At 43.2% G+C, this 27865-nt stretch overlaps 1 protein-coding gene across 5 annotated transcripts in view; it reads right to left on the bottom strand.

Moving 5' to 3' along the window:
• LOC138637573 (gamma-aminobutyric acid receptor subunit rho-1) overlaps positions 1-27865 on the bottom strand; it is a 236329-nt gene that overhangs the window by 86909 nt on the left and 121555 nt on the right. The window contains exons 1-2 of one of the 5 annotated variants that reach the window (XM_069726371.1): positions 23838-26380; positions 23375-23428 (exon numbers count right to left, since the gene is read on the bottom strand). Coding sequence is in view for 1 of the 5 variants with exons in the window: in XM_069726370.1 (XP_069582471.1) it covers positions 23375-23428 (54 nt within the window). In the remaining 4 variants the exon portion in view is untranslated. Of the gene's footprint in view, positions 1-23374; positions 23429-23837; positions 26381-27865 lie in introns of those variants that run through there. The other 4 variants (XM_069726373.1, XM_069726374.1, XM_069726376.1 and 1 more) reach the window with 4 other exon arrangements.

The following is a 27865-nucleotide window of genomic DNA, read 5'->3' as shown; positions in this document are numbered from 1 at the left end:
TATTGATGTGGCACACGGGCAGCACACGGTTGCCACACGTATGTGTCACACGGACAAGGATATCTCGAGTACCGGAAATATCAGGTTGTGTGAAACCGGCCTAAGTGTATCTGCACATGTGTTGCGGATTCTCTGCGGATCCGCAGCGTTTTTTGAGGTGCAGAAACGCTGCAGATCCGCAATTGATTTACAGTACAATGTAAATCAATGAGAAAAAAAAATGCTGTGCACACTTTGCGGAAAATCCGCTGCGGAAACGCTGCGGTTTAAAAGAAGTAGCATGTCACTTCTTTTTTGTGAATCTGCAGCGTTTTTGCACCCATTCCATTATAGAAAACCGCAGGGGTAAAAAACGCAGCAAATCCGCAAGAAAACCGCAGCAAAAACGCACAAAAAACGTTGCGGAACCTCACAAAAAACGTGACGAATCCGCAGGTGCGTTTTCTGCCAGGAGAGGCAGAATCCGCACCAGAAATTCCTTAACCTAATCCGCAACGTGTGCACATAGCCTTAAAGAGTTTTTTTTTAAAAGAAGTTTTTGCATTGCCGTATTTTGAAAGCTATAATTTATCCATATTTTGGCCCACAGAGTCTTATGAGGGCTTGTTTTCTGCGGGACAAGCTGACTTTTTCTATTGGTACCATTTTCAGGCACATGACATTTTTTGATTGCTTTCTATTCCGATTTTTGTGGGGGCAGAATGAAGAAAAACCAGCAATTCAGGAATTGTTTGTTTTTTTTCTCTGTTCTGCGTGTGGCAGTTTTATTTTTCGGGTCAGTACGATTACAGCGATGCCACATTTATATATATTTTTTAATGTTTTGGCGCTTTTACACAATAAATACTTTTATAGAAAAAATAATTATTTTAGCATTGCTTTATTCTGAGATCTATATCTTTTTTATTTTTCCGGTGATGGAGCTGTATGGCAGCTTGGTTTTTGTGGGACAAGATGGCATTTTCAGTGATACTATTTTTATTTACATTTATCTTTTTGAATATTGTTTTATTCCACTTTTTCCAAGCGGTATGATGGCAAAGCATAGTTTGTTACTTTTTTGGGGTTAACTAGTGTGACACTTTTATAGATCGGATTGTTAAGGAAGCGGCGATACATGTGTGCTTTTTTGTGTATTTAATTTTTTTAAACATAAAAATTTATATTTTTTAGTGGATTATTATTATTATTTCGTAATTTTGTTAAATATATTTTTTTCCTTTTTTACCTTGTCTTTTTAAGGGACTTTCACTTTTTTCACTTTGATTGATGGTATAATGCATTGCAATACTCTAGCATTGCAGTGCATTATACCTATACATGTTGTGAGCAAGGTCTCAGAAGCTTTCTGTAGCTTGATGACCCGGGGTCGTGATGACGACCTTGGGTCACCATGGCAACAATTGGGCCCCACAATGACGTCGCGGGGATGCCAACCTGAAGGCAAAGGCAGCTTCCATCCCTCAGCCTCCCTCCTGAATGCTACAATCGCATTTAGGGGGTTAACTGCCAGGGGCGGCGCTGACACCGCTCCTGGTGGGGCCAGGTGGATCGGCCACAGAACCCCTGCCAGCTGACTTATTAAAAAGCAGAAGTGATCAGCGAAACGGTGCCCATCGGGTGTGAGGGGAATACAGCACTCAGACTTGTCACCTTCCCTGGGTAGGTAAAGTATTGACATTCAGTCCAGCATTGATCTGGGTTATGTTAGGGTTTTTTTGAAGCCATATGCTTAATATGGAATTCTTCTGTAGTTCTACATTCTCTGATATATACACTGCAGAGCCTATGTAAGGACTGCATGGACTTACATTATTAAACAGGATTGCTCCATTCAGGGAAATTAATTATAGAGAATATCATTGGTAATTAAGGTATTGTCCTAATTCGTCTTCTTTTTCCAGTTTTTTGGCTTTCTACCTGTATTGAAATAATACCATATAAACCCAAAGACCCCCCTTTTCATTTCCCTCTGCCTCCCCACTCATATTTACACCTTTTGGTAATTGATTGTGGTGTCTCCCCTCCTCAGTTGGAGGCTTCTTGGCCCTGTCTGTTTTAACTGTTTTTAAAAATTATTTAAAATTTTGTTATATCAGCAATAAAAACATTCATTTTATTTTGTTTGGATTTGCTTCTTGTCAGCCGCGGTGACTCCCTACCTGTCTTTTGGATTTATGAGATTAACATTTATTTCTCAATAGGATCTTATCTTCTTTACCATGAGTCTGTTGTTTTCTATGTACTGCTCATAAGGCATTTTACTTGTTTCATCTCATCTCGGTGTGGAGACTGTGGAAAATGGTTATATTTCTTTCAATAAGATATGATACTTCTTACTTTTGGTCCAGCATAATTTTATTTTTCATATTTCTTCCATATTACCTATTGGACTTATTTTGTATACAACCTTTATGTGGCATTACTATTTATCAGGCTACTATGCATGTTGTAGCAAAGCCAAGTAGGCTAGGGAAAAATTCTAGCACCCATGGTCCTGATTTGGTTTACCTAGATAGCTATGACAAGAACCAGGCCAGGTGTTCACTGGTCAGTCAGTTGGGGAAGCTGAGCAGAGTGGGTTGTGTTGGAGCTGGAGAGTCAAGCCAGAATCTCTCTGAAAAGAGACTGCAGAGGCCTTGTGCATCAAACTGCACTTATCACTGGATGTTGGGGACAATCGCTGTTTTGTGTGACCGAACTGAGACTAGATCACCCATGTCTGAGTAGCCAGGGTCTGCATTGTTTAGTTAGTGCCTAGACAAGTCTACGGATTTTATTTTTATGGCTTTGTTTTCGGTGCTGTGCAACCAGTAGAAATAAACACTATTCCTTGTGTGATATAAAAACCCTGTGTCTTCTTGTTCCAAGCAGTAAGTGTTCATAAAAACTAAGTGAGGGCATTGAGGCACAGAATTTGTGAATTAAGGCGAGTATTATACATCAATAATGATCTTCTTGGGGGACTGCATCTCTGAAGGATTAAGGCCACCTTACCTAGTGATCAGAAATGATTAAGAGGGTATTAGTGGGTTACTGGTGCCAATGGGTTCCCAACATGTCCTACATTGCTGCCCCTCTATTCCAAATGACAAAAGCCTCCAAACCATAGGAATAGAACTAGATAAAATGAGGAAAAATAGGCATTTAGGTTTCTAAAGGAAATCATTACTTCTTACGCAGCACTGTCTCTCCATTTTCTCACTGTACAGATATGAGGCAAGTGGGCATGTATCACTTAATTTGACACAGAAAACTTTGAGCAGCGTATCACTCTCAATTCGATGAAATAGTCTTGGCTTGTCTTCCTCACCTTCAGTCAGGGGCAATCACTGCTGACATGGTTGAAAAGCTGTCTTTATATTGTCCTGGGGAATAAGCTGTTGATCCTAGCAACTCATTTTATACAGTGGGTACGGAAAGTATTCAGATCCCTTTAAATTTTTCACTCTTCATTTCATTGCGGTCATTTGGTAAATTCAAAAAAGTTCATTTTTTTCTCATTAATGTACACACTGCACCCCATCTTGACTGAAAAAAAACAGAAATGTAGTAATTTTTGCTAATTTATTAAAAAAGAAAAACAGAAATATCACATGGTCATAAGTATTCAGACTCTTTGCTCAGTATTGAGCAGAAGCACCCTTTTGAGCTAGTACAGCCATGAGTCTTCTTTGGAATGATGCAACAAGTTTTTCACACATGGATTTGGGGATCCTCTGCCATTCTTCCTTGCAGATCCTCTCCAGTTCCGTCAGGCTGGATGGTGAACATTGGTGGACAGCCATTTTCAGGCCTCTCCAGAGATGCTCAATTATGTTTAGTTCAGGACTCTGGCTGGGCCCAGGGGCGGATTATAATAGGGTCAATCTGGGCGGTAGCCCAGGGCCCAGTGGTATGGGGGGGCCCTGGGCTACCGCTCAGATTGCCCGCCGCCATCAGGGCATTACTGCCCTGACTGGCGTATTGGCCCGGTGGGCAGAGGGGCCCGCATCGGGCCACGTCTCATCTGCTCACCGGGCCCCTACCGGTGCTGCGGCAGTTTCACCTATTGACGTGTGCGGGCTGCTGGAGGGAGCTCGCCGCTGGAGCGCCAGTCAGGTGAGGAGAACTCGTTTTTTTTTTTGTTTTTTTTGCGAACGGCAACCCGGGGCAATATGCTGGACACACTGGGGCAGATTGCTGGACACACTGGGGCAGATTGCTGGACACACTGGGGGCAATGCTGGAGACACTGGGGCAGATTGCTGGACACACTGGGGGTAATATGCTGGACACACTGGGGCAGATTGCTGGACACACTGGGGGCAATGCTGGAGACACTGGGGCAGATTGCTGGACACACTGGGGGCAATGCTGGACACACTGGGGCAGATTGCTGGACACACTGGGGGCAATGCTGGAGACACTGGGGCAGATTGCTGGACACACTGGGGACAATATGCTGGAGTCAGAAACTGGGGCAGATTGCTGGACACACTGGGGCAATATGCTGGACATACTGGGGCAGATTGCTGGACACACTGGGTGTAATATGCTGGACACACTGGGTCAGAATGCTGGACACACTGGGGGCAATAAGCTGGAGACACTGGGACAATATTCTGGAGACACTGGGGGCAACATGCTGGACACACTGGGAGCAGGATGCTGGACACACTGGGGGCAGGATGCTGGACACATTGGGGGCAGGATGCTGGACACATTGGGGGCAGAGATGCTGGACACATTGGGGCAGAGATGCTGGACACTGGGGGCAGAGATGCTGGACACTGGGGCAGAGATGCTGGACACTGGGGGCAGTGATGCTGGACACTGGGGGCAGAGATGCTGGACACTGGGGGCAGAGATGCTGGACACTGGGGGCAGTGATGCTGGACACTGTGGGCAGAGATGTTGGACACTGGGGGCAGAGATGCTGGACACAGGGGGCAGAGATGCTGGACACTGGGGGCAGTGATGCTGGACACTGTGGGCAGAGATGTTGGACACTGGGGGCAGAGATGCTGGACACTGGGGGCAAAGATGCTGGACACACTGGGGGCAGAGATGCTGGACACACTGGGGGCAGAGATGCTGGACACACTGGGGTAGAGATGCTGGACACACTGGGGGCAGAGATGCTGGACACTGGGGCAGAGATGCTGGACACTGGGGGCAGAGATGCTGGACACTGGGGGCAGAGATGCTGGACACATTGGGGGCAGGACTGGAGACATGGGCTGAATGAAGATATGACTGGGGCAGGATTGGAGACAGATCGTGCAGGATCATGGGGCAGGATGGATACGATGGAGACTGATGGGGCAGGATGGGGAGATCATATGGGGAGATCATATGGGGATAGGATGGATACTCATGAGGGCAGGATGGGAGAACATATGGCTGGAGCCAGGAATGAGATACACGGGGCCAGGATGGGGGATATTATTATTACCATAGGGACTAATTAAGGGATGTTATTACTGCAGTGATGTATTTATTTTATTTTTTGAGGACACTGTTTTAAATGGGGGGTGGTCCTGTTACTGTGTAGAGTGACACTATGTCGCCTCTTTTTCTTTATGTGGTGTAATGTAGAAGTTGGGAAAAATTAAGTAATGTGTTCTACAAGCGGAGCTCGAGATAACTGTGTTATTTCCTGCAGAGACGAGTCCTGGCTGGATGAAGTGATGGCGGTCTGTGCTGGATGAAAAATGAAGGACGTCACCTAGAGACGTCACTGGTGAGTCAATGTTACCTATACACTGTCACTATACACTGTATACTATATACTGAACTGAAGGGTAAATTGACTAGATCAATGGATGTTTGACAGGTTATAGTTTCACACAGCAACTATTTTTCTGGAATAATCTGGTTCAGGTATATGATGACACCGTCGCATTACTCCGTCACGACCCCATCACATGACCCCGTCATATGACCCCGTCACATGACCGGGGGGCGCACAGTGTCTGAACAGCCTGGGGCCCTGGCTACCCTTAATCCACCCCTGGCTGGGCCAGTTAAGAATGGTCAGAGTTGTTCTGAAGCCACTCCTTTGTTATTTTAGCTGTGTGCTTAGGGTCATTGTCTTATTGAAAAGTGAACCTTCATCCAAGTCTGAGGTCCAGGGCACTCTGGAAGAGGTTTTCATCCAGGATATCTCTGTACTTCATGTTTCCTTCAATAACAACTGGGCAGTGACTTCATCGCGCCCGCAGTCAGTGTCGGCGACGTCAGATGCCGACACTGACAGGGGGATGATGGGAGAAGGAACGCAGCACTCCTCCCATCAATGCGATCAGCTGTATCGGCTAAATGCCGGTACAGCTGATCTTCCGATGAGGGCTCAGGGGCCACATAGCGGCCGGAAGCGGGTGGAAGAGCAGGGAGATTGATTCTCCCTGCTCTGCCGCAGGTTCTAACTATACAATTACAGTAGCGTAGCTCTGGGTGGGCCCCCTCAGAGCACTGAGCCTGGGGCGCCTGCACCCTCTGCCCCCTCTCCCACCCCCCCCCCCCCCGTAGCTACGCTACTAGTGCAGAGTGTACATTAATGTGAAAAAGTGAACTTTTTTGAATTTCCCAAATGGCTGCAATGAAACAAAGAAACAAATGCAACCACAAAGCACTCGTTCTTACCCATTTGGCAATCTACAGTATATTTCTCAGGGTAATGTTTTGCCACTCTTATGTCTGAGAATACCTTTAATTCAGAGGGACCACAAGGGTTGGAAGGGGAAATCCACATGACAGTGTACAGATTACTGATACCATTTCATTTCTTTTCTATACATCTCCGATGATCCTCTAACTGTTGTCGAACTTACTTCCTTGGTTTTATACCTTTTAAGGTTGAAGGTAGACATAAGTCCATGGAGTTAAATCCATAGCCTAACAAATTGATCCATAGGAAAGCAAAAAACCCCATGGGACAGATGCCAATAGCTCCATATTAGGGGAATAATTTCTTCCAGACTCCAAGGAACTCTATGGCAAAAAAGGCACCTCTCCCATAGCCTTTGGAGTTCTAATTGGTCAGGCACCAGTGGATGTAAGCTAGCTTTCCAATTGGCGTTCAGTTCAGGTTGTTATGTTAGTGGCTTCTATGGAAGTATGCAAATTAGCAGGAGCAATGGATTTGAACATATATACACATAGTTTGAGGCAGCCCATCATTTTCGATACTTATGACAGTAAAGTAGATTCTTCACTTTTTCTTGGAAGGTGTCATGAGGTTATTGTGACAGTGTGGAGCCAGAAGACCACAGCATCTTATTGCTCCTACTCTGGCACTGAGAAGAAGCACTTCTCCGTCATTTTAAATAGGTTTATTTTTCTCTGGCAGAACAGGGGTTATTCGGCCATGTTGGAAATCCCTGTGCTCACAGCTGTGCTCGGTTAGCCACTCCTTTTCCCTTTATAATCTGTGCTCTGTTACTAATCCTCATCAGAGCTAGCATTTGCTGCATGGCTAAGAGGAGCACATATGAGAAGGACAGTTGAAAGAGTTATTAGTGACTGTTGCTTGGTTTGTATGCCTGGCAATTCCTTATCCTTCTCTGTTTTTGTTTATTCCCCTACCTTCACACCCCTTCATATAACTGTAGCTGCATGTGAAAATAGCTAGCATGTAATTATTTACTGGCTGTGCAGAACTAACACATTTGCAACAATAAATTAACCAAAGGTTTGGTTACTCTTCAGCAGATTACTACCTAATATTCTTGTCAGTGCATATACCATATACTGCACTATACAATTTCTCTGCCTTACAGAAAATATGTTTTGTTAGAACGACACAGAAAGCAGTTTGAGTGCCTAACCATCTTGCCTTTCCCATGTAAGACTATGCTGATTTTCTTTTCAGTGTAAGAAGAGAAAATGTTGACCTATTCAGACAGAATCATTCTTGACTCAGATAAGTAAAATAAATGTATGTTTTTGGTTAATTGGTCATTAGTCTTGTAATAGTTTTTATGGTGTCTCCTCTTCTGGAAAGTGGCCAGAAGATCCACTGTATCAGTCTCATGTACTGAAGCAATTTAGAAGTATATTTAATAGTGAGGTTACAGTAATAAGAGTTAAAAAGAAAGAACTAATAGTTTGTATGCGGGATCCTTTGTTGGCAAATAGATTGAATATTTTCTTAAAGGGAACCTGTCACCCCCAAAATCGATGGTGAGGTAAGCTCACCGTCATCAGGGGCTTATCTACAGCATTCTGTAATGCTGTAGATAAGCCCCCGATGTAACCTGAAAGAGGAGAAAAAGAGGTTAGATTATACTCACCCAGGGGCGGGCCCGCTGCGGTCCGGTCAAATGGGTGTCTCAGGTCCGCTCCGGCACCTCCTATCTTCATTCCATGATGTCCTCTTCTGGTCTTCACGCCGTGGCTCTGGCGCAGGTGGTAGAGCAAAGTACTGCAGTGCGCAGGCACCGGGCCTCTCTGACCTTTCCGGCGCCTGCACACTGCAGTACTTTGCTCTGCCCTCAACAGGGCAAAGTACGCCTGCGCTGGAGCCACGGCGTGAAGACCAGAAGAGGGCATCATGGAATGAAGATGGGAGGCGCTGTTCCGTACCTGAGACACCCATCGGAGCAGGACCACCCCTGGGTGAGTATAATCTAACCGCTTTTTCTCCTCTTTCAGGTAACATCGGCGGCTTATCTACAGCATTACAGAATGTTGTAGATAAGCCCCTGATGACGTGAGCTTACCTCACCATCGATTTTGGGGGTGACAGGTTCCCCAGATTTGGGTATGGGGAGTAAATGTTGCGATCTTCTTCCAATGCATAGGAACTCCATGGCCTTTTATTTAACTCTTTATCTCTTTGTATTGTAATCTCACTTCTAAATAAACATGTATATGGATGCTTTCCATATACATATAAACATGCTATGTTATGTGTGCTGAATTATTAGGCAAGTTGTATTTTGATCACATGATACTTTTTATACACGTTGTCCTACTCCAAGCTGTTCAGGCTTGAGAGCCAACTACCAATTAAGTAAATCAGGTGATGTGCATCTCTGTAATGAGGAAAGGTGTTGTCTAATGACAGCAAAACCCTATATATGGTATGCTTAAAGGGACTCTGTCACCTGAATTTGGAGGGAACAATTTTCAGCCATAGAGGCAGGGTTTTTGGGTGTTTGATTCACCCTTTCCTTACCCGCTGGCTGCATGCTGGCTGCAATATTGGATTGAAGTTCATTCTCTGTCCTCCGTAGTGCAATCTTGCCTTGCGCAGGCGTGTACTATAGAGGACAGAGAATGAACTTCAATCCAATATTGCAGCCAGCATGCAGCCAGCGGGTAAGGAAAGGGTGAATCAAACAACCGAAAACCCCGTCTCTATGGCTGAAAATTGTTCCCTCCAAATTCAGGTGACAAAGTCCCTTTAATTATTAGGCAACTTCCTTTCCTTTGGCAAAATGGGTCAGAAGAGAGATTTGACGGGCTCTGAAAAGTCCAAAATTGTGAGATGTCTTGAAAGCAGTCTTGAAATTGCCAAACTTTTGAAGCGTGATCATCGAACAATCAAGTGTTTCATGGCAAATAGCCAACAGGGTCACAAGAAGCGTGTTGGGCAAAAAATGTGCAAAATAACTGCCCATGAATTGAGGAAAATCAAGCGTGAAGCTGCCAAGATGCCATTTGCCACCAGTTTTGCCAGATTTCAGTGCTGCAACGTTACTGGAGTAACAAAAAGCACAAGGAGTGCAATACTCAGGGACATGGCCAAGGTAAGGAAGGCCGAAAAATGACCACCTTTGAACAAGAAACATAAGAGAAAACGACAAGACTGGGCCAAGAAATATCTTAAGACTGACTTTTCAAAGGTTTTATGGACTGATGAAATGAGAGTGACTCTTGATGAGCCAGATGGATGGGCCAGAGGCTGGATCAGTAAAGGGCAGAGAGCTCCACTTCAACTCAGACGGCAGCAAGGTGGAGGTGGGGTACTGGTATGGGCTGGTATAATCAAAGATGAACTTGTGGGACCTTTTCGGGTTGAGGATGGAGTGAAGCTCAACTCCCAGATCTACTGCCAGTTTCTGGAAGACAACTTCTTCAAGCAGTGGTACAGGAAGAAGTCAGTATCGTTCAAGAAAAACATGGTTTTCATGTAGGACAATGCTCCATCACATGCCTCCAACTACTCCACAAATAATGACATGGCCCCCTTGTTCACCTGATCTGAACCCCATAGTGAACCTGTGGTCTTTCATAAAATGTGAGATCTACAGGGAGGGAAAACGGTCCACCTCTCGGAACAGTGTCTGGGAGGCTGTGGTGGCTGCTGCACGCAACATTGATCGCAAACAGATGAAACAACTGACAGAATCTATGGATGGAAGGCTGTTGAGTGTCATCATAAAGAAAGGTGGATATATTGGTCACTAATTTTTGGGGGTTTTACTTTTGCATGTCAGAAATTTTTATTTTTACATATTGTGCAGTTATATTGGTTTACCTGGTGAAAATAAACAAGTGAGATGGGAATATATTTGTTTTTTGTTAAGTTGCCTAATAATTCTGCACAGTAATAGTTACCTGCACAAACAGATATCCTCCTAAGGCCGGGGTCACACTAGACTGCAATACGGCCGAGTGCAATGCGATAAAAAAATCGCATATCACTCGGCTCAATGTTAATCAATGGGGCAGCTTCTATTATCCGTTGTTTTGTCGGTATTCAGGATCCGAGTGAAATCGCAGCATGCTGCGATTGTCAGCGTATCTCGGCTGAGAATCACCAATGAAAGTCTATGGGGGCGAGAAAAAATCGGATTACACACGGACCAGCAGTGTGACTTGCGAGAAATACGCACAGGTGTTCTACAGAAAAGCCGGCAATTCAGCGCGGTGTACAGTAAAATCACACTGACAGAATAGAATATAATAGGTAGAATAAATGTGTACACATAGTATAGGTATATATATATATATATATATATGTCAGTGAGACACATATATATACAGTGGTGTTCAAAAGTCCTGCATAGGCACAGGATAAATTGATAAATTGATTTTTCAAGTTTTAAACGTTTTCTGTAGAATATCTTCGATGCTAATATGACATATTATATATGGTTTTGTTCAGAATACAATTTTGCATTCTCTCCCTGTAATATTTTTAGCTTTTGAAGCAGTTTTGCCTGAAATTATTGCAACAATATGGGAATTGAAAGCACAACTAAATATTGTACAGCTTCAGATCCAAAATTAGCCAATCACAGATGAGGTTCTTGTGACCAATCATAACCTGGATATGGCAGCCAATCACATCTGCTGCTTTGTTTGTTTGTTTTATCTGTTGGTCTATCTAGTGAATCATACTGTAGAGTTTTATGATGGGAGCCTTCAGATTTTTGCCTGCGGAGGATCGTGTGCGAGTTGTGGTGCTACATGAAGAGGGTTATACTGGCCCCCAGATGGCAAGGAAGGTCGGCTGTAATCAGAGTACAGTCGTTAGAATTTTGCAGAAACATAAGCAGCTTGGAATCACCCAGGACAGGCCCAGATCTGGTCGGCCCAGAAAGTCAACTAAAAGGGAAGATAGAGTACTGATAAGAACATCCCTTGCCAATCGAAAGCTCACCTCTCCTCAGCTTCTGCGAGAATGGCAAGAAAAGTGCAATATTGAGGTAGCAACCATCAACTGTTAGGAAGGGATGTTTGGAAGCAGGATTGAGAGGGTGCAAGGCCCGAAAGAAGCCCTTGATGACAGCCATACAAAGACAAAGGCGAAAACTGTGGGCATTGAAATATTTAAAATGAAGGAAGGAGGACTGGGAAAAAGTGCTACTTAGTGATGAAAGCACTTTTTGCATTTTAGGAAATGATGGCAAGTCTTATGTGAGAAGGTTCCCACATGAAGAGTGCAAGCCAGAGTGTTTGAGCTTCTCTGTGAAACATCCGATGAAAGTAATGGTCTGGGACTGTATGGCAGCCAATGGTGTTGGAAGGCTTCATATTGTGGAGGGTATGGTTAATGCAAAAAAATACATAGACATCCTTAATAAGAAAATGCCGTCTTCTGCTCAACACCTGTTTTCAGGGGATTATATCTTCCAGGATGATAATGCTCCTTGTCACAGAGCTAAGACAGTAACGGAATGAAAAAAAGAACAAGGTGGCTACTATTGACTGGCCAGCTCAGTCACCGGACCTCAATCCAATTTGAAATTTGTGGCACAAGGTATCATTAGAGATATCTAGAAAACAGCCAAGGACCAAGAGTGAGTTGATTGAGGCTCTGATACAGGCCTGGAACCACATCATCACTCGTGAACATCTGCAGAAGCTTGTTCACTCAATGCCACAGAGATGCGAGCTGGTGCTCAAGAGCAAAGGCTGGCCAATAAAGTATTAGAAGCTAAAGATGCACTCAAAAGGCCCTTTTCAGGATTCTGAATTAAATAAAAAATAATAAATCTTAAAAAGTAAAATTTAAGTCTGTGTGAACTTGCATTGGAAGTTAATGAACTTAGAAACCTGTTCACCATTCTACACACTGTACTGGTGTAGATATGGTTATGCTGTAAAATTTTTTTATCAAAAATGCGCATACCATAACAATTTATACACTTGGGACATTCAAAAATTAGTATGGCATACAATGAGGGATTACAAAAACATATATGTTCCACCAATTTGACTGTAGAGATGCAGAAGTATGAAACATATAGTTTTCTTCACGCCTATGCATGACTTTTGAATACCATTGTATATATATATATATATATATATATATATATATATATATATATATATTTATATTTAATTCAGCGCTAGATAGCAGAAAAGGCGGTGATTCAATTGCTGGCTTTTGCTATCTCCCTCCCAAACCCGACAGACATGGTTTACATACATATGAACTCAAGCGTGGGAAAATATTCTGAAAAGTTCCCAGGCTCGAGTTCATATGAGTTCATCCAGCAGAGGGCGCATCACCGCGACTCAAGGTAACTACAGTACATTCCCCTGCATTCCATCCATTCACCAAGTTTTACAGTCAGGGGCACAGCTGCATTAGCAGAGCTCCTGGGTGTAAAATGATTTAACCCCTTCAGATGGATTTACAGCGTGGGACAAGACTGTAATGACGGAAGGTATGGAATATTGTTGTTTGTTTTTTTTAACTTTGTTTCAGTTGATAAGGGTCTTCAGGTGGATTAAGAGTATAATAAAATATTAAAATACCATGTGTCTTTATTTCATTAAAATACTTTTTAATAATGTGTGTGTGTTTTATTAACCATTTCGTACTATTGGATTAATAATGGATAGGTGTCATAATTGACGCCTCTCCATTATTAACCTGGCTTAATGTCACCTTACAATAGCAATGTGACATTAACTCTTCATTACCCCATATCCCACCGCTACAGGGGAGTGGGAAGAGAGTGGCCAAGTGCCAGAATAGGCGCATCTTCTGGCGCATCTTCCAGATGTGCCTTTTCTGGGGTGGCTGGGGGCAGGTGTTTTTAGCCAGGGGGGGAGGCAATAACCATGGTCCCTCTCTAGGCTATTAATTTCTGCCCTCAGTCACTGGCTTTCCCTCTCTGGTGGAGAAAATTGCACGGGAGCCCACGCCATTTTTTTCCGGGATTTAACCCTTTAATAGCTAGAGACCCAAAATTTGACACAAAGACACTTCTTACATTACTAAAGAGGAATATGTAATGTGCTGTTCAGTTTATTCTGATAGACTTTCAGTCATACGTGGACATTTATGTAATGCTAATATACCTAGTTCTATCCTATATTGCATTTGTTATACTTTGCTGCCATCTACTGGCCATTGCTGTATTACACTGTAATATTTGTTATGGTACTTTCCCACAATACTTTTCTGTCATAGCTCCTCCTATCTTTTTCCTTCTCTTCCTGTTTTGTACTCCGTGCCATCTTGGAATATACATGTGCTGCAGAGCTGGAGAAGGATTCTCTTGTTACCTCTAACCTGGAGCTTCTATTATCTCTATCTGGTGATTCTATAACAGCTCTAACCTACAGTCCTCACTCTCACCTCATCTCACCAAGGTATTTTAAATAAAACCTGTTGAATGTATCACTGCATCATCCTTCCAGATCACCATGCGCAGCTGATAAGGACTAGGAGCACAGGTTAGCGAGTAACGCTACCTGCCATTGTTTATATAGCGATTCGTGATCACATCCCTCAGATACATCATCCACATAACCCACAAGAAGAACCACAGTCAAAAGTCCAAAGTATACAAAACATAGAAAACTTTATTAAGATAAATATCAGGTACATTTAACAACAGTAAGAAACGATCACCGTGCTACCCACAGCACGCACAAACATGGGACAGGGGAGGATAGCCTTTCATTACATGACATGTAATTCGCGTTTCGGCGAATGCATGTCTCAAGCGGTATGTGGATGTAATATATATCGGTGGCAGAATATGTAATAAAAGAAGGGATATGAGATGGTTTACTGTATGTAAACCATGTTTCATATCCTGTCGGGTTTGGGAAGGAGATAGCAAAAGACGGCAATTAAATTACCGGCTTTTCTGCTATCTAGCGCTGTATGAAATATAAATATATGTATATATATGTGTCTCACTGACATATATATATTTAGACTGTATATATGTTTTTAATAATTTTTGAGGCCATGGATCCATTCTATGTCCGTTTTGCAAGCCAGCGAGAAAATCTCGCCGTACGGATGCCATACGGATGTCACACGGATAATTTGATGCGAGGAAATCGCATCCTCGCACTGCAAATGGATCACTGTTTTGTAAACATTTGTGTGATTCTCGTCCGTGTAAAGCAGACCGTATTTTTATACGTTGTGTGTGTCCCCGGCCTAATACAGCCAAATCTAAAAAAAAACACTCCAACTTCCAAAAATATTAAGCTTTGATAGTTATGAGTCTTTTGGGTTGATTGAAAACATAGTTGTTGATTTAATAATAAAAATAATCCTCTAAAATACAACTTGCCTAATAATTCTGCACACAGTGTAGTCATAATTTGGGACCACGACTGATATAAATAGTTGTGAAGGTTCCTGGCACCTAAGTGCTGATTTTCATTATAAATGCTCGTCTCTTGATGGCATTTGTGATTTGAATTTTTTTGTCTTTTATTGTTATCAATTTTTTTTCTTATTAACCTTTCTGGAATTAAGGCTGCCTATACTAGCCTTTTCTTTTTTTTCAAATGTCTTTTTGTTTGATTTTGAAAAAAAGAAGAGAATTAAAAACTGTAGCAATAAGTAAAAAAAATAAAAAAAGCAAATACAGAAAAGCAATGGACAAAATGGCATATTTTCAATATAAATTTAAGCCATTATTGCTATTCCAAGTTTTAAGCATACTTTCAATCCACTCTTCTTTCTGACCCATCCGTATGTTTATAATGCAGATAAATCTACATGTTTCCAAATATTTATTTCCAGAGTTCTGTATTGAGCCAAGTGTTTTTAAGGGCTTGCTCACACTAGTGTAAAGCAACCGATGAGTCTCTCATGTGAGAGAATCGAATGCTATATGCAAATGACCTTCAGCTCAAACTCTGTTGCGAGCGTGATCCGAGTATCATTTTACTGTCATTCGATTCTCTTGCATGCGAGAATTGGACCATAGGTGTGGAGAAGATGGAGAACTTAATTTTGTCTTCATTCTGTGAGTCCTCGTACACCGGACTGCACTCAGATGACATCTGAGTGCAGTCCAATGTTTTGCACGCACCCATAAACTTGTATGGGTGCGTGCTGTCTGATACATGCAGTATAATGTAGTATATTCTTAAAGGACAGATCAGAAAAAGTGAATTAGAATGTGCTCTTGGCCAATTTCTCACTGGTATGTATAGGCCACAAAACAATTTTGTTTCGGTGAATGTAAGCTGAAATTAAGAGTGGATAATAAAATAGAAAATACCATAATGTGAACATCTGTACCTCTTCCATTTCAAACCCACTTCTAGTTTTAGCTTACAAATATTGATGCAAAAACCCCCGGAGGCGCGCCTACTCAGCATTGTATCAGGTAATCATGCCTTTACACCTCATACTCTGGGCCCACTAACTTTGTCTATGTGAGCATTATCTATATATATAATTGTCTAAGGGTCACTTCCGTTTGTCTGTCCTTCTGTCTGTCACGGATATTCATTGGTCGCGGCCTCTGTCAGTCATGGAAATCCAAGTCGCTGATTGGTCGTGGCAAAACAGCCACGACCAATCAGCGACGGGCACAGTCGGAAAAAAATGGCCGCTCCTTCCTCCCTGCAGTCAGTGCCCGGCGTCCACATACTCCTCTCCGGTCAGCGCTCACACAGGGTTAATGGCAGAGTTGACCGCGGTGTAACGCACTCGGTTAACGCTGCTATTAACCCTGTGTGACCAACTTTTTACTATTCATGCTGCCTATGCCTAAAAATATCTAATGTTAAAAATAATAAAAAAAATAAAAAAGTTACATACTCACCCTCTGGGTGGACCCCGGATCGAAGCAGCCGGTTACGGATGCTCCTCGCAACGCCCCGGTGACCGCTGCATGCATTGCGGTCTCGCGAGATGATGATGACGTGTGGTCTCGCGAGACCGCTACGTCATCATCTCGCGAGACTGCAATGCAAGCTTCAGACCGGAGCGAGCGACGAGCATCCGTAACCGTCCGCTTCGATCCGGGGTCCACCCGGAGGGTGAGTATGTAACTATTTTTTATTTTAATTCTTTTTTTTAACAAGGATATGGTGCATACTATGTGACTGGCCAATATACTACGTGACTGGGCAGTATACTACGTGGCTCTGTGCTGTATACTACCCGACTCTGTGCTATATACTGCATGGCTCTGTGCTGTATACTACGTGGCTCTGTGCTGTATACTACGTGGCTCTGTGCTGTATACTACATGATTCTGTGCTGTATACTACATGGCTCTGTGCTGTATACTATGTGACTGGGCAATATACTACGTGGCGGGGCAATATACTACGTGTCTGTGCTGTATACTACGTCGCTGTGCAATACACTACATAGCTGGGCAATATACTACGTGGCGGGGCAATATACTACGTGACTGGGCAATATACTACGTGACTGGGCAATATACTACGTGGCTGGGCAATATACTACGTGACTGGGCAATATACTACGTGACTGGGCAATATACTACGTGACTGGGCAATATACTACGTGACTGGGCAATATACTACGTGGCTGGGCAATATACTACGTGACTGGGCAATATATTACGTGACTGGGCAATATACTACGTGACTGGGCAATTTACTACGTAGCTGGGCAATATACTACGTGGCTGGGCAATATACTACGTGACTGGGCAATATACTACGTGGCTCTGTGCTGTATACTACATTGCTGTGCAATATACTACATAGCTGGGCAATATACTACGTGACTGGGCAATATACTACGTGGCTGGGCAATATACTACGTGGCTGGGCAATATACTACGTGACTGGGCAATATACTACGTAGCTGGGCAATATACTACGTGGCTGGGCAATTTACTACGTAGCTGGGCAATATACTACGTAGCTGGGCAATATACTACATGACTGGGCAATTTACTACGTAGCTGGGCAATATACTACGTGGCTGGGCAATATACTACGTGGCTGGGCAATATACAACGTGGCTGGGCAATATACTATGTGACTGGGCAATATACTACGTGGCTGTGCAATATACTACGTGGCTGGGCAATATACTACGTGACTGGGCAATATACTACGTAGCTAGGCAATATACTATGTGACTGGGCAATATACTACGTGGCTGGGCAATATACTACGTGGCTGGGCAATATACTACGTGGCTGGGCAATATACTATGTGGCTGGGCAATATACTACGTGGCTAGGCAATATACTACGTGGCTGGGCAATATACTACGTGACTGGGCAATATACTACGTGGGCTGTGCAATATACTACGTGGGCTGTGCAATATACTACATGGACATGCATATTCTAGAATACCTGATGCGTGAGAATTGGGCCACCATCTAGTACTATATATGACATGCTGCTATTCCAATATCTGCATCTAGACTTACACTGAGGGTTAAATGTTTGAGAGTATCATTCCTCTTAAACTATGGCATATACTTCTATCCTGTGCTTACCGCCTTAACATATCCCTTTAAGCACATTGCCCTTTCTCATGGCCTCTTTTGGATATACTATATACTTTATGCACTTTAGAACTATGATATTGCCCTTAAGCTTTGGTCGGGTCTGTCCACTTGGACACAAGTACATCTATCTGTACTGTTCATCCTACGGTATTTATTTTTCTTTTGGTGCAATATCTTGTATATAATATTATTGTACAGTATATGTCCCCACGGTTTGTTGCTGTTTGCATGTACAGGCACTCCTGTTAGTTGTGCCACCACTTCATCAATGTCTTTAATAAAGGTGTTCTAGTTTTCAATCTATTTTTTTGCATCCTCTACTGTGACTCCTTTCCAACCTATATTCAGGTCTGTTTCCATTGGTAACAGACATATCTATCCCGAATGGGTCTACCATTACACTTTGTGCACATATATATCACTACTACCACTAATGTATTTGATATAGAAGTATGTGTTGATATACTGTATATGTATTGCCTTGGTTCAGCATGTTCTGATATATAAGCAGAAGAGGACATGACTTTGGGAGGAGTGGACTTTTAACTCCTGGAGCTTTGCTTGTAGAGCGGTGTAGACTTTAAGCTAGAGTGATGTTGCTTTAAGAGGAAGGAGCACAGTATGTCTGTGCCTGGTGTGTTACTGTGAGGAGGGTAGGGCTTATATAGAGGAGGTAACTCTCTGTCTATGGACTCATACTCACTTGTGTGAAATACGGCCGAGTCTCGCATGGTAACACCTGTTCTGCCACCGGCACGTGGGAGCGGAGCTTTGGAGTGCCGGCGGCAAAGCCGGGTTTTAACATGCGAGACTCGGCCGTATTTCACACAAGTGAGTATGAGTCCTATAGCTCTCCCTCTTTCTCTCACAGGATGAACTGGAGAAAGCATCACCCGCCCTGTTATAATTACTGTCCTAAAACATTTTATTTAACCATTACTTGTATAATGATGAATACTTTATTGTATTTGTTGAATTAGCCATTGTATATCTTGTACCATGTCCAATTTTATCATGCTGTAATAGAGTGCAGGGTTGAGTATGTTACCACGGAACAGACAGACCAACTGTTGAGGGGAATTTATTAACAGGAGTAAGATTCTCCTCGCAGGGAGTAAACAGGAGGTTAATAGAGATAAAGCAAGCAGTATAACAGTACACAACAAGTTAACTGAAGCTATGAAACAGTAAGCAGAATAGAAATGGAAAAAACGAGTGTTCTTGTAACTTATCAGTCGAGGGAGATCCTGACTGGAGGGTCCTTATTCCAATGTGGGTACAGTCACCAGCAACACTTGAAGATTCTGAAGTCTTTCCTGTCTTCTGAGAACTGGAAACTCTGGGGTTAAACCTGTGCAGTCTTTTCTCTTCAAAGTGAAACTAAAATCAGGAAGTAACACAGTCTCGGTCACTGCTGCAGGAGTCTCTGTATGTCAGCCTGGCAGTTTCTCTGTAGTAACAATGTCGCACACACACTGGGCAGTTACTTATCACACTCAGGGATCTTTGCTTGTCACTGCGGTCACCAGGGCTGCACACAAGTCACTGTCTCTGCGCTGTCAGGGGAAGAGTCTTCTCTGATTCAGGAGGCTTCCGAGTCTACACCCTCACATCCAGCCTTCACTCTGGTGGGTATCTCAGCCTCAGTGCCCTCACGGGGAGCACTACTTTTAGAGGAGCACAGCGCTGCAGCCTGCCCTCTTTTTGGCGCACTGCCCTGTCTTTGCTCTCCCGCACTTTTTCTGACCACACCCCTCTCTTCCCAGCAGTCACCTGGTCCCCTCCGTCCAGGGCAGAAAGTCTTCCCCCCAACAACCCAGCTGTCTGACTAAGTGGTTCCAGGCAAGGAGCAGGGAAAGCAACCTCCTTACAATGCTATAAAGAGTTAACATTAGCATTAACCTCTAAGCCCAAGGAAAGGGCAATCCTTCAGCCATGGTTCCCTAGAGGTTTCCGCCATAGGGGTTTTTTGCCTCTCCTGATAGCTGTAGGATGACTCTGCGAGTCGGAGGTTTGCCAAGTTTAGTCTCCTTAATGCTTTTGCAGGGACTTCTACTTTATAAGTTTACTAAAGTAAGTTATAAAAATAAAAACATTTTAATAAATGAAAATAAAAAATGGTTAAAAGTTTCATATGTGACTTTTATAGGAGTCAGATGGAAGTTGCACTAGTAGAGGATGTAAAACCTCATGGTGGTGAGCAGGCTCGGCTTTGGTGGCCAGCCTCAAGGACGTTGTAATGGTAATGTCAATCAGGGGCGGGCACGGTGGTGAAGTACAGGAGTGAGAATAATAGGGTCATTTGTGGCCCTGAAAGTTTACTGGCTCTGCTTGTATGGCCCCCCAGTGCGTGCCGCCCCTTTATGGCTGTCTGTCCTGGTGCTGTATGTCAGACAGCTGGGGATATCACAGTGCTTGTGAATCCCAATGTGCTATCACTCCACCTGACTACTACTGTGATTGTTTTAATCCTGTGATTTAAATAAAGCTGTGGCCATTTTGACAACCAGAATAATGCGTTTTGTGTATTTATTCCAGTGTCTAGGTTTACTGTAGTTATGGTTGTATTAACATGGAGTGGGAGTCCATCTCATATCCAAAAGGCCAAAATATGCCCATGAAAATGAGCAGCACGCAAAGGCAATTAGGTGACTATCCCCCTGGACAAAGCATACCGCGAAACGCGCGTCGGGGTCTGTATACTGAGCTGCGTCTTTAGGTAATATGCCCTCTCTTTATTTTTAGGCTGATGTATTATATGCACGTTTTACCACTGGTGTAACATATGATGTGTTCTGCTCTATTGGATAATGTTCTACTAATTAGCAACTTGGCTATATATTGTGTCTGAAGGTATTTACCTCTTCCCTTATTATTATTTTTGGGAACATCATTTGGCAGACATATTGGATTTATTATTCATACATCATCATCTATTGGCAGACATATTGGATTTTTGTGCATATACTTGCCCTTATCCTCTATACTAATTTAGGTTTTTGCTTTTTTACAAGTGACAGAAACATTTATATCTACACTATCATAGAGTTGTTTAGGATTGGGCTATATTTGATAGGCTATATATAAAGGAGATTTGTCTCTACCGTTCTTACCTTCTTATTTATGTGTGGCTTATGCCTTAGATATAGGTAAATGTATTTATGTGATTTGGCATGTTCCTATACGTAACCAGTATTATTCTGTCACTAGTATTCCCACTGGCTACTATGAGACTTGTTTTTAATCTATTGTTGTGATTTAATAAAATTTGATATTTTTTACTGGCATTTATGCTTCCAAGTGTGCTTTTTGATTGATTTCTATTTATGGGAGTGCCTTTGTAAGTTAGGCCTATTATTTGGTTAATAGATATTACGTAGCTTTCTACTTACAGACGATATGCTTCATGCAGGAAATTATATAAAAAGGTGGAAAAATTATTATTTATCAGAGAAATACATTTTAAAACTGATAAATGAAATCCGAGGAATGCAGATATATGTCCACGACAGACTGCTAAGCTACGCATTAGAGTAAAAATATCCCAAATAAAAGCCAACTGGCTCTATTCCAGGAATAAATGGAGATGCTAAGAGAAGCCACTGTGCCACGTGATGCCTCCGGCAGAGTAAACTGCTTAGCCAGTGCTTTATTTTAGTAAGTGCAATATTATCAGCTCCGCAGCCCTTTCCTCTAAACAACAGAAAATCAGCTATTGTTCTGTATTCTGGCAGCCGAATCAGGTCATTTTTACATGGTAGGGAGGGGCACTAATGCAATCTTTTAATCAACTGGCATACACAGCTATTGTATGGTATTAATCACATTAACGGCTCATGCACACCACTGAGCCTTATGCATGTAGGCTCTTGGGCAATGCACGGGGTCCAATTTTGGACCAAAAGTGCCAGATTCCATCATTCAACGGGAAGTGACAAAAAACAGCCAAATCACAATAATGTCTTCTACAAGGTGCCTTCTCAATAATAAGTCTAAATTATATTTCAGATTCTCCGGAGAACTGTATGACTGTGCCGCATGTATCATAATCCAGGTGGAATATGTTTTTAACCAAAAAAGATTTAAATGCTGTTTTTTTGCATAGAAAGTAATGTACGGCACTTTACACTATAAGGGTACGTTTCCCACGATGAGTATTTCATGCATTTTTGATTTTGCGGAATTTCTAAACCTTTTATGGAAATTAGGTTATTTGCATTTTATGATTGTGATTGTGAATACATTTGCGTTTTTATTATGTTTTGACGCTGCGTTTTTTGTCTCCTGTTGGTGCGTCATGCTTTAAATAAAGCTGCTTTGTTTTTGATACTTCCTGGTATTTGGCTTTGACAAAACTTTTTTGATACTTTTATGTGCTGATTACATGCATTTCTAGTACATTTCCGCAACGGAAAAACACTAAAACCTCACATGTGTTTTTTGCCTCCTGATTTTCTACATCTAATGCAAGCCTATGGGAAAAATCTGCACATAAATCTCAGTGTACCCACCAGAGAAATTGACATGTTCGGGATTTGAAACACGCAGCGCAGATCAGTTTATGCTACATAAAAAAATCACAGTGGCCATGAGATTTCTATAAATCCCGTCCACTTTCTGGAAATGTAAGAAGCTGCACTTTTGATGTGGTGAAAATACGCAGCGTCGAAAACTCGCCAAAAACTCATCATGGGAACAGAGCCTTAAAGTATGACATCAGAAAACAAAATGCCACCAACAGAACATGCTGCGTCCAATTTTAAAAATGAAACATGCCTTCAAACCTACAAAGAAAAAAATGTAATCAAAAGCATCACGTGTCACTGACATGATCCAAATGTGGGTCCAGACTTTTCCCCAAACACCATCATTAAATCACATAAAATGTCCTTGTACATGAGATAAGAGCACTAATGTATCATAGAGCATCGATACGTGAGTCTTAAAGATAAGCTCAGGCATTTCATTGCTTTTCTACACCATATCATATACTTGATAATATTAATCTGGTTACACATCACTTGTGTGGATGGAAAGGCTACAGATGCATAATTATGCACTTGCTTTTCCACTTGGTTTAGTAGAATTTGCATTTTTTTTGTTTCCGTACTAGTACATTACCTGCAGACATTATAGGCACTTCAGGCAGACATACATCAGATACTACTACCTAGAGTCAGAGAAAAAGCATAAAAATGGACATTAAAGACATCAGCATACCTGCCTTGCTTGTGCGTCTCTTCTTGTACCTCCCTTCTGTGCCTTTGTGGTCTACTGTAATAAACAATCCAACAAAAGATTAAATGATTACATGGTATAGGTCTTGTTTGGAACATTTTGGTCATTAGTTAGTACAGACATTTTTCGCAAATCTATGTTCATAGCGTAATCCAGAGAACTTTGCATTTTCCTATGAAGAGCCTCAGCAAAGCCTCTAAAAGCTCCTTACTAATGCCGCTCAATTCGTGATATTGTAACCCATTTAAAGAGTTCAGTAAGTCCGGCCTGCGCTGTGTTCTGACAAACTCAAAATGTGGGATTGGACACAGCCGAATAACAAAGCATGAAAGGTGTCAGTCATGAAGAGACTGTTATTTTGTTAGCAATCTTTATCACAAAGATTTATAAATGCGCTATCAATCATCAGATTCTGCATAAATGACTTCATTCAGATATTAATCACCTGTATAAGTAATTCTACTCTTTCAAAGTCTGTTCTCAGAAAGTGAATTCCCTCAGACATTCAGGTCATCATGCCATGAAATTCTGTCTCAAACAAGTTTTTGAGGTCTGTTTTTCATCCTTTATTTATATTGTTCTTGATCCTCTTCAAACTAATAAGGATTGTTGTATTTGCTGCAATTGACTGGTCTTGAAGAGAAATCCTGTTGGTATCCCTGCTGTGAGAGTCGCATTCAGTATGGCAGACTTCTGCCTGGTTCCCTAAAGACAACTTACTTTGTGGTCAGCTGTCAGTCTAGAGAGGCCGTACTGGGCCCCTGGCCATGAAGGGAGGCCTACATGATGGGGTTAAGCCTAGAATATAGTGAGCTTGTCAGTCTTTGGGAAGCGTGGGGTTAACAACTTTAGCAGAGGTGGAGTTGGGGTTGGGACATGGGGGAGGAGGGGTTGGATGTGAAGGGAGGGAGTAATATAAAAGGGTCAGCCATCTTCCTTGTGGCAGCCATTTTAGGCACCCCTTACCGGCATTAAAAACACCCCTTACCAGCAATAAAAAGCTCTACAGGGTACCGGCAGTATGGATGTTGAGGCACTGCATCAGCAATTGAGGAATGCCGCAGGCACGCATGGCACAGCCTGGCTCCAGTAGTCTGTGCACGGCCTGCTGCAGGGGATGTGATTGGAATTTCCCAGACTCTGCAGGATGGGCACCGATCACGGAGAACCAAGCCTCTGGCGTGCCTTAGTCCTGAGGTCACCCCCCGGGTCCGGCGCCGTGTCTGGAGCCCCTTCGGGGGCCCTCTGGTACAGGGCATTAGCCGCAGGTTGGCGGTCAAGAGCTGGGAGGAATCCTACCGTCCGGTGGGGCCTGCAGCAGGGGGAGGAGTCGGCCTCCCTCTCTTCCACAGCTGCTCAGGAGATACCGGGAGCAGAAGTAGCGGATCTCCTGACAGGAACAGGCCCTGCTTGGCGAAGATATTCGGAAGAGGTTAGCGGACTGGGGCCTTACCAGCCAACCCCTCAGCAGGGAGATCAACTCGTGTTGTATCCGGTTGGCTCTGTTCAAAGCACGACGTTGTCGGCCACGCATGGTAATGACAGGCAGCGGCAGGCTGGCATGGAAGACGTTGCAGGACCATGGCAACTAGGAGCACACGGGCAGCAAGCAGCTGGCAGGGTCGGCAGAGCGGGGAACATGGCTGAAGGAACAGGGTAGACGTCCCAATACGTGCAGCAGGTAGCTGGCCCTGCATGCGACTACACAGCAGCAGCAGCGCAGAGAGTCCCTGCACAGACAGCTGGCATGGCTTTCCATCACAGTCAGCTGTCTTGTAATGCAGGGAGACCCAGGAGCTGAAGAATCAGCATTGGACCGGCACAGGATTGGATCGGGTTTTGGACAGCATCTGCAGGACTCTGGATTTCCAGCAACTGGTATCACAGCTCCCAAGCAGCTAGGAGAGACAGCTCATTTAATTCCTGTCAACCCTTTGTTAGCTTCACCAGAAATTAGGAGTCAGGATATGTTTTCTGGGGGGTTAGCAGGGGCATGGGGCTAATCTTACCTCTCTTATCTGAGAGATTTAGCTATGTTATGGTGGTCTGGGGGGATTCTCATGGAGGGCTATCGCCTTCCACTGCATGGCTTGGTAATTCAGAGGCAGCTTTAGGTTTAGGTGGGTTTCCTGGCGAAACTAGATGGTGTGGGACCTCTGATACAGGGGTGGGTATTTCATCATCTAATATTGCAGGTGGCAGGAAATTGGGTACTAGTACGGTGGCTGAGGGGACATCGAGTTCAGGACAACCTACAGGAGAAGGTGGGGAAAAAGAAAAGGAAGATTTGGTACGTTTTTATGATGCAGCAAAGGGAGAGGTATATGTATTTTTTGAGGGTCCGTTGGGGGTGCATCTGAAACAAGAAGTGTGGGAAAAGATCTGGAGAGGTGATTATGTAGAAATATTTTCTTTGCTTCCATTGGAGCGGTTTAATCTTGATAGGGCGAGAAAAGATGAATCTGAGAAGGAGGATGAGGAAAAGAGAAGGCATCGTTTAATTCCCAGGACCTTCCCTAATTGGTTGCAGGCATTCGCTATTTTAGCTAGCGTGATCGGTGAGGAGGCCACAGAGAATGGTTCAGGCCTGGTTTGTTATATCACAAGAACACAGAAACCAACCAAAAAAGTACAGATTAAAAATAATAGTAAAATTACAAAATCTTTATTGAATAACAGATTACAAACAATACGGACCAAAGATGAGTATACATATATGTATTACATTTTTAAAACAATTGATATTTATTATTACAAAGGCAAACCAACTCCACAGTAATAAAATTGCAAAAAGTTGTGGGATACACTGAAGTCAATATATGGTTATCAGAATATATCTGTCGATGTATCTATAGTGCACATAATATTTTATAAACAGTGAAAAAATGATTCATATAGCAAAGTATAACATTGTGAGTCACACAATTTATAAAGTGCAAGAATAAAGAAAAAAATATTTAACTTTATGATGTGAAACTGACACAAAGAATAAAAAATGGAATATTCAATTGTCCTTGTATTCCTCCAATGCGTGCTCTGACCTGTCCAGGATCCAGTACCCTCTGTGTGAACCCTGCCGTGTCCTGAGTCCCAGGTCACCCTGTGGCTGCTCTGCCCATCTGGTCCTTGGTGAGTACCCTGATTCTTCTCGTTGTCCTCGAGCCACCCCTCTGGCACAAGCTATCGTGGTGTATCTCCCTCCTGGTCCTGCCCCTAATGGTCCCTATATAGGAGTCGGTTCCACCTGGCCAGCTCGCCTGGGATCGGCAGTCAATGCGATCCAGTGGGTCCACTCCAGGAATCATAACAGTAAATATCCTGATACATCGGCTGCCAGTTTGTTAAGGGATGGTTTAAGGGATGGTTTTAGAATCCCTTTTATCGATACTAAAGTTCGGTTGTCCACTAAGAATTTAAAGTCGGCATTGCAGTTTCCTGATGTGATTTCTGATAAATTGAAAGTGGTGGCATTGGGTACAATGGTGAGACCTTTTGTTGGGGCTCCCCTCAGTAATTTGAGGGTTTCACCACTTAGTGTGGCTCAAAAAAGGAGCCAATTAATTTTAGGTTAATACATCACCTATCTTTTCCTAAAGAGTCTTCAGTGAATGATGGGATTGATCCGCAGTTACCGTATTTTTCAGACTATAAAACGCACCGGACCATAAGACGCACCTAGGTTTTAGAGGCGGAAATTAGGGGGGAAAAATTGAAGGCAAAATATGTGGTCAATTCTGTACTTAATATCCTCTATCCTGGTATATATAGTCCCCTCATCCCCATCCTGATACATATGGCCCCCTCATCCCTATCCTGGTATGCATGGCCCCCCTCATCCCTCCCCTGGTATGCATGGCTCTCTCATCCCTATCCTGGTATGCCTGGCTCCCTCATCCCTATCCTGGTATGCATGGCCCCCTTATTCATATCCTGATATGCATGGCCCTCAACACCATCCTGGTATGAATGCCTCCTGATCATTATCCTGGCAGGAATGATCGCCCTCATTCCTATCCTGGTATGCAGTGCCCCATCTCGTCCGAGTATGCATGGACCCATCCCTATCATGGTATGCAGGGCCCCATCCTTGACCTGGTATGATTGGCCCCCATCCCGGTCCTGGTATGCATGGTCCCATCCTTATCCTGGTATAATTGGCCCCCACCCCCATCCTGGTATGCATGGCCCCATCACAAAAACATTTAAAAAAAAAACATTACACTTACTCCTTTGCAGCGTCCTGTTCCAATGTCAGCAGCTTCTTTATGTTTGTAAGCAGAACATGGCAGTAACATCATGCGTTGCTTGCAAGCCGAAGGGCAGCTGCTGGAATACTCTCTAGCAAGCACAGTGCCAGCCAGAGACTTCCTGCAGCTACCGGTGGTCACGTGTGCCGATACTTTAGAGAAATGAATATTCACCCCAGCTTCAGGAAGTCTACGGCTGACACTGTGCTTACTAGAGAGCAATGAA

Source organism: Ranitomeya imitator, chromosome 5 (assembly GCF_032444005.1).
Source record: "Ranitomeya imitator isolate aRanImi1 chromosome 5, aRanImi1.pri, whole genome shotgun sequence".
NCBI classification, from domain to species: Eukaryota; Metazoa; Chordata; class Amphibia; order Anura; family Dendrobatidae; genus Ranitomeya; species Ranitomeya imitator.
This window is presented reverse-complemented; position numbering and strand designations above follow the sequence as displayed.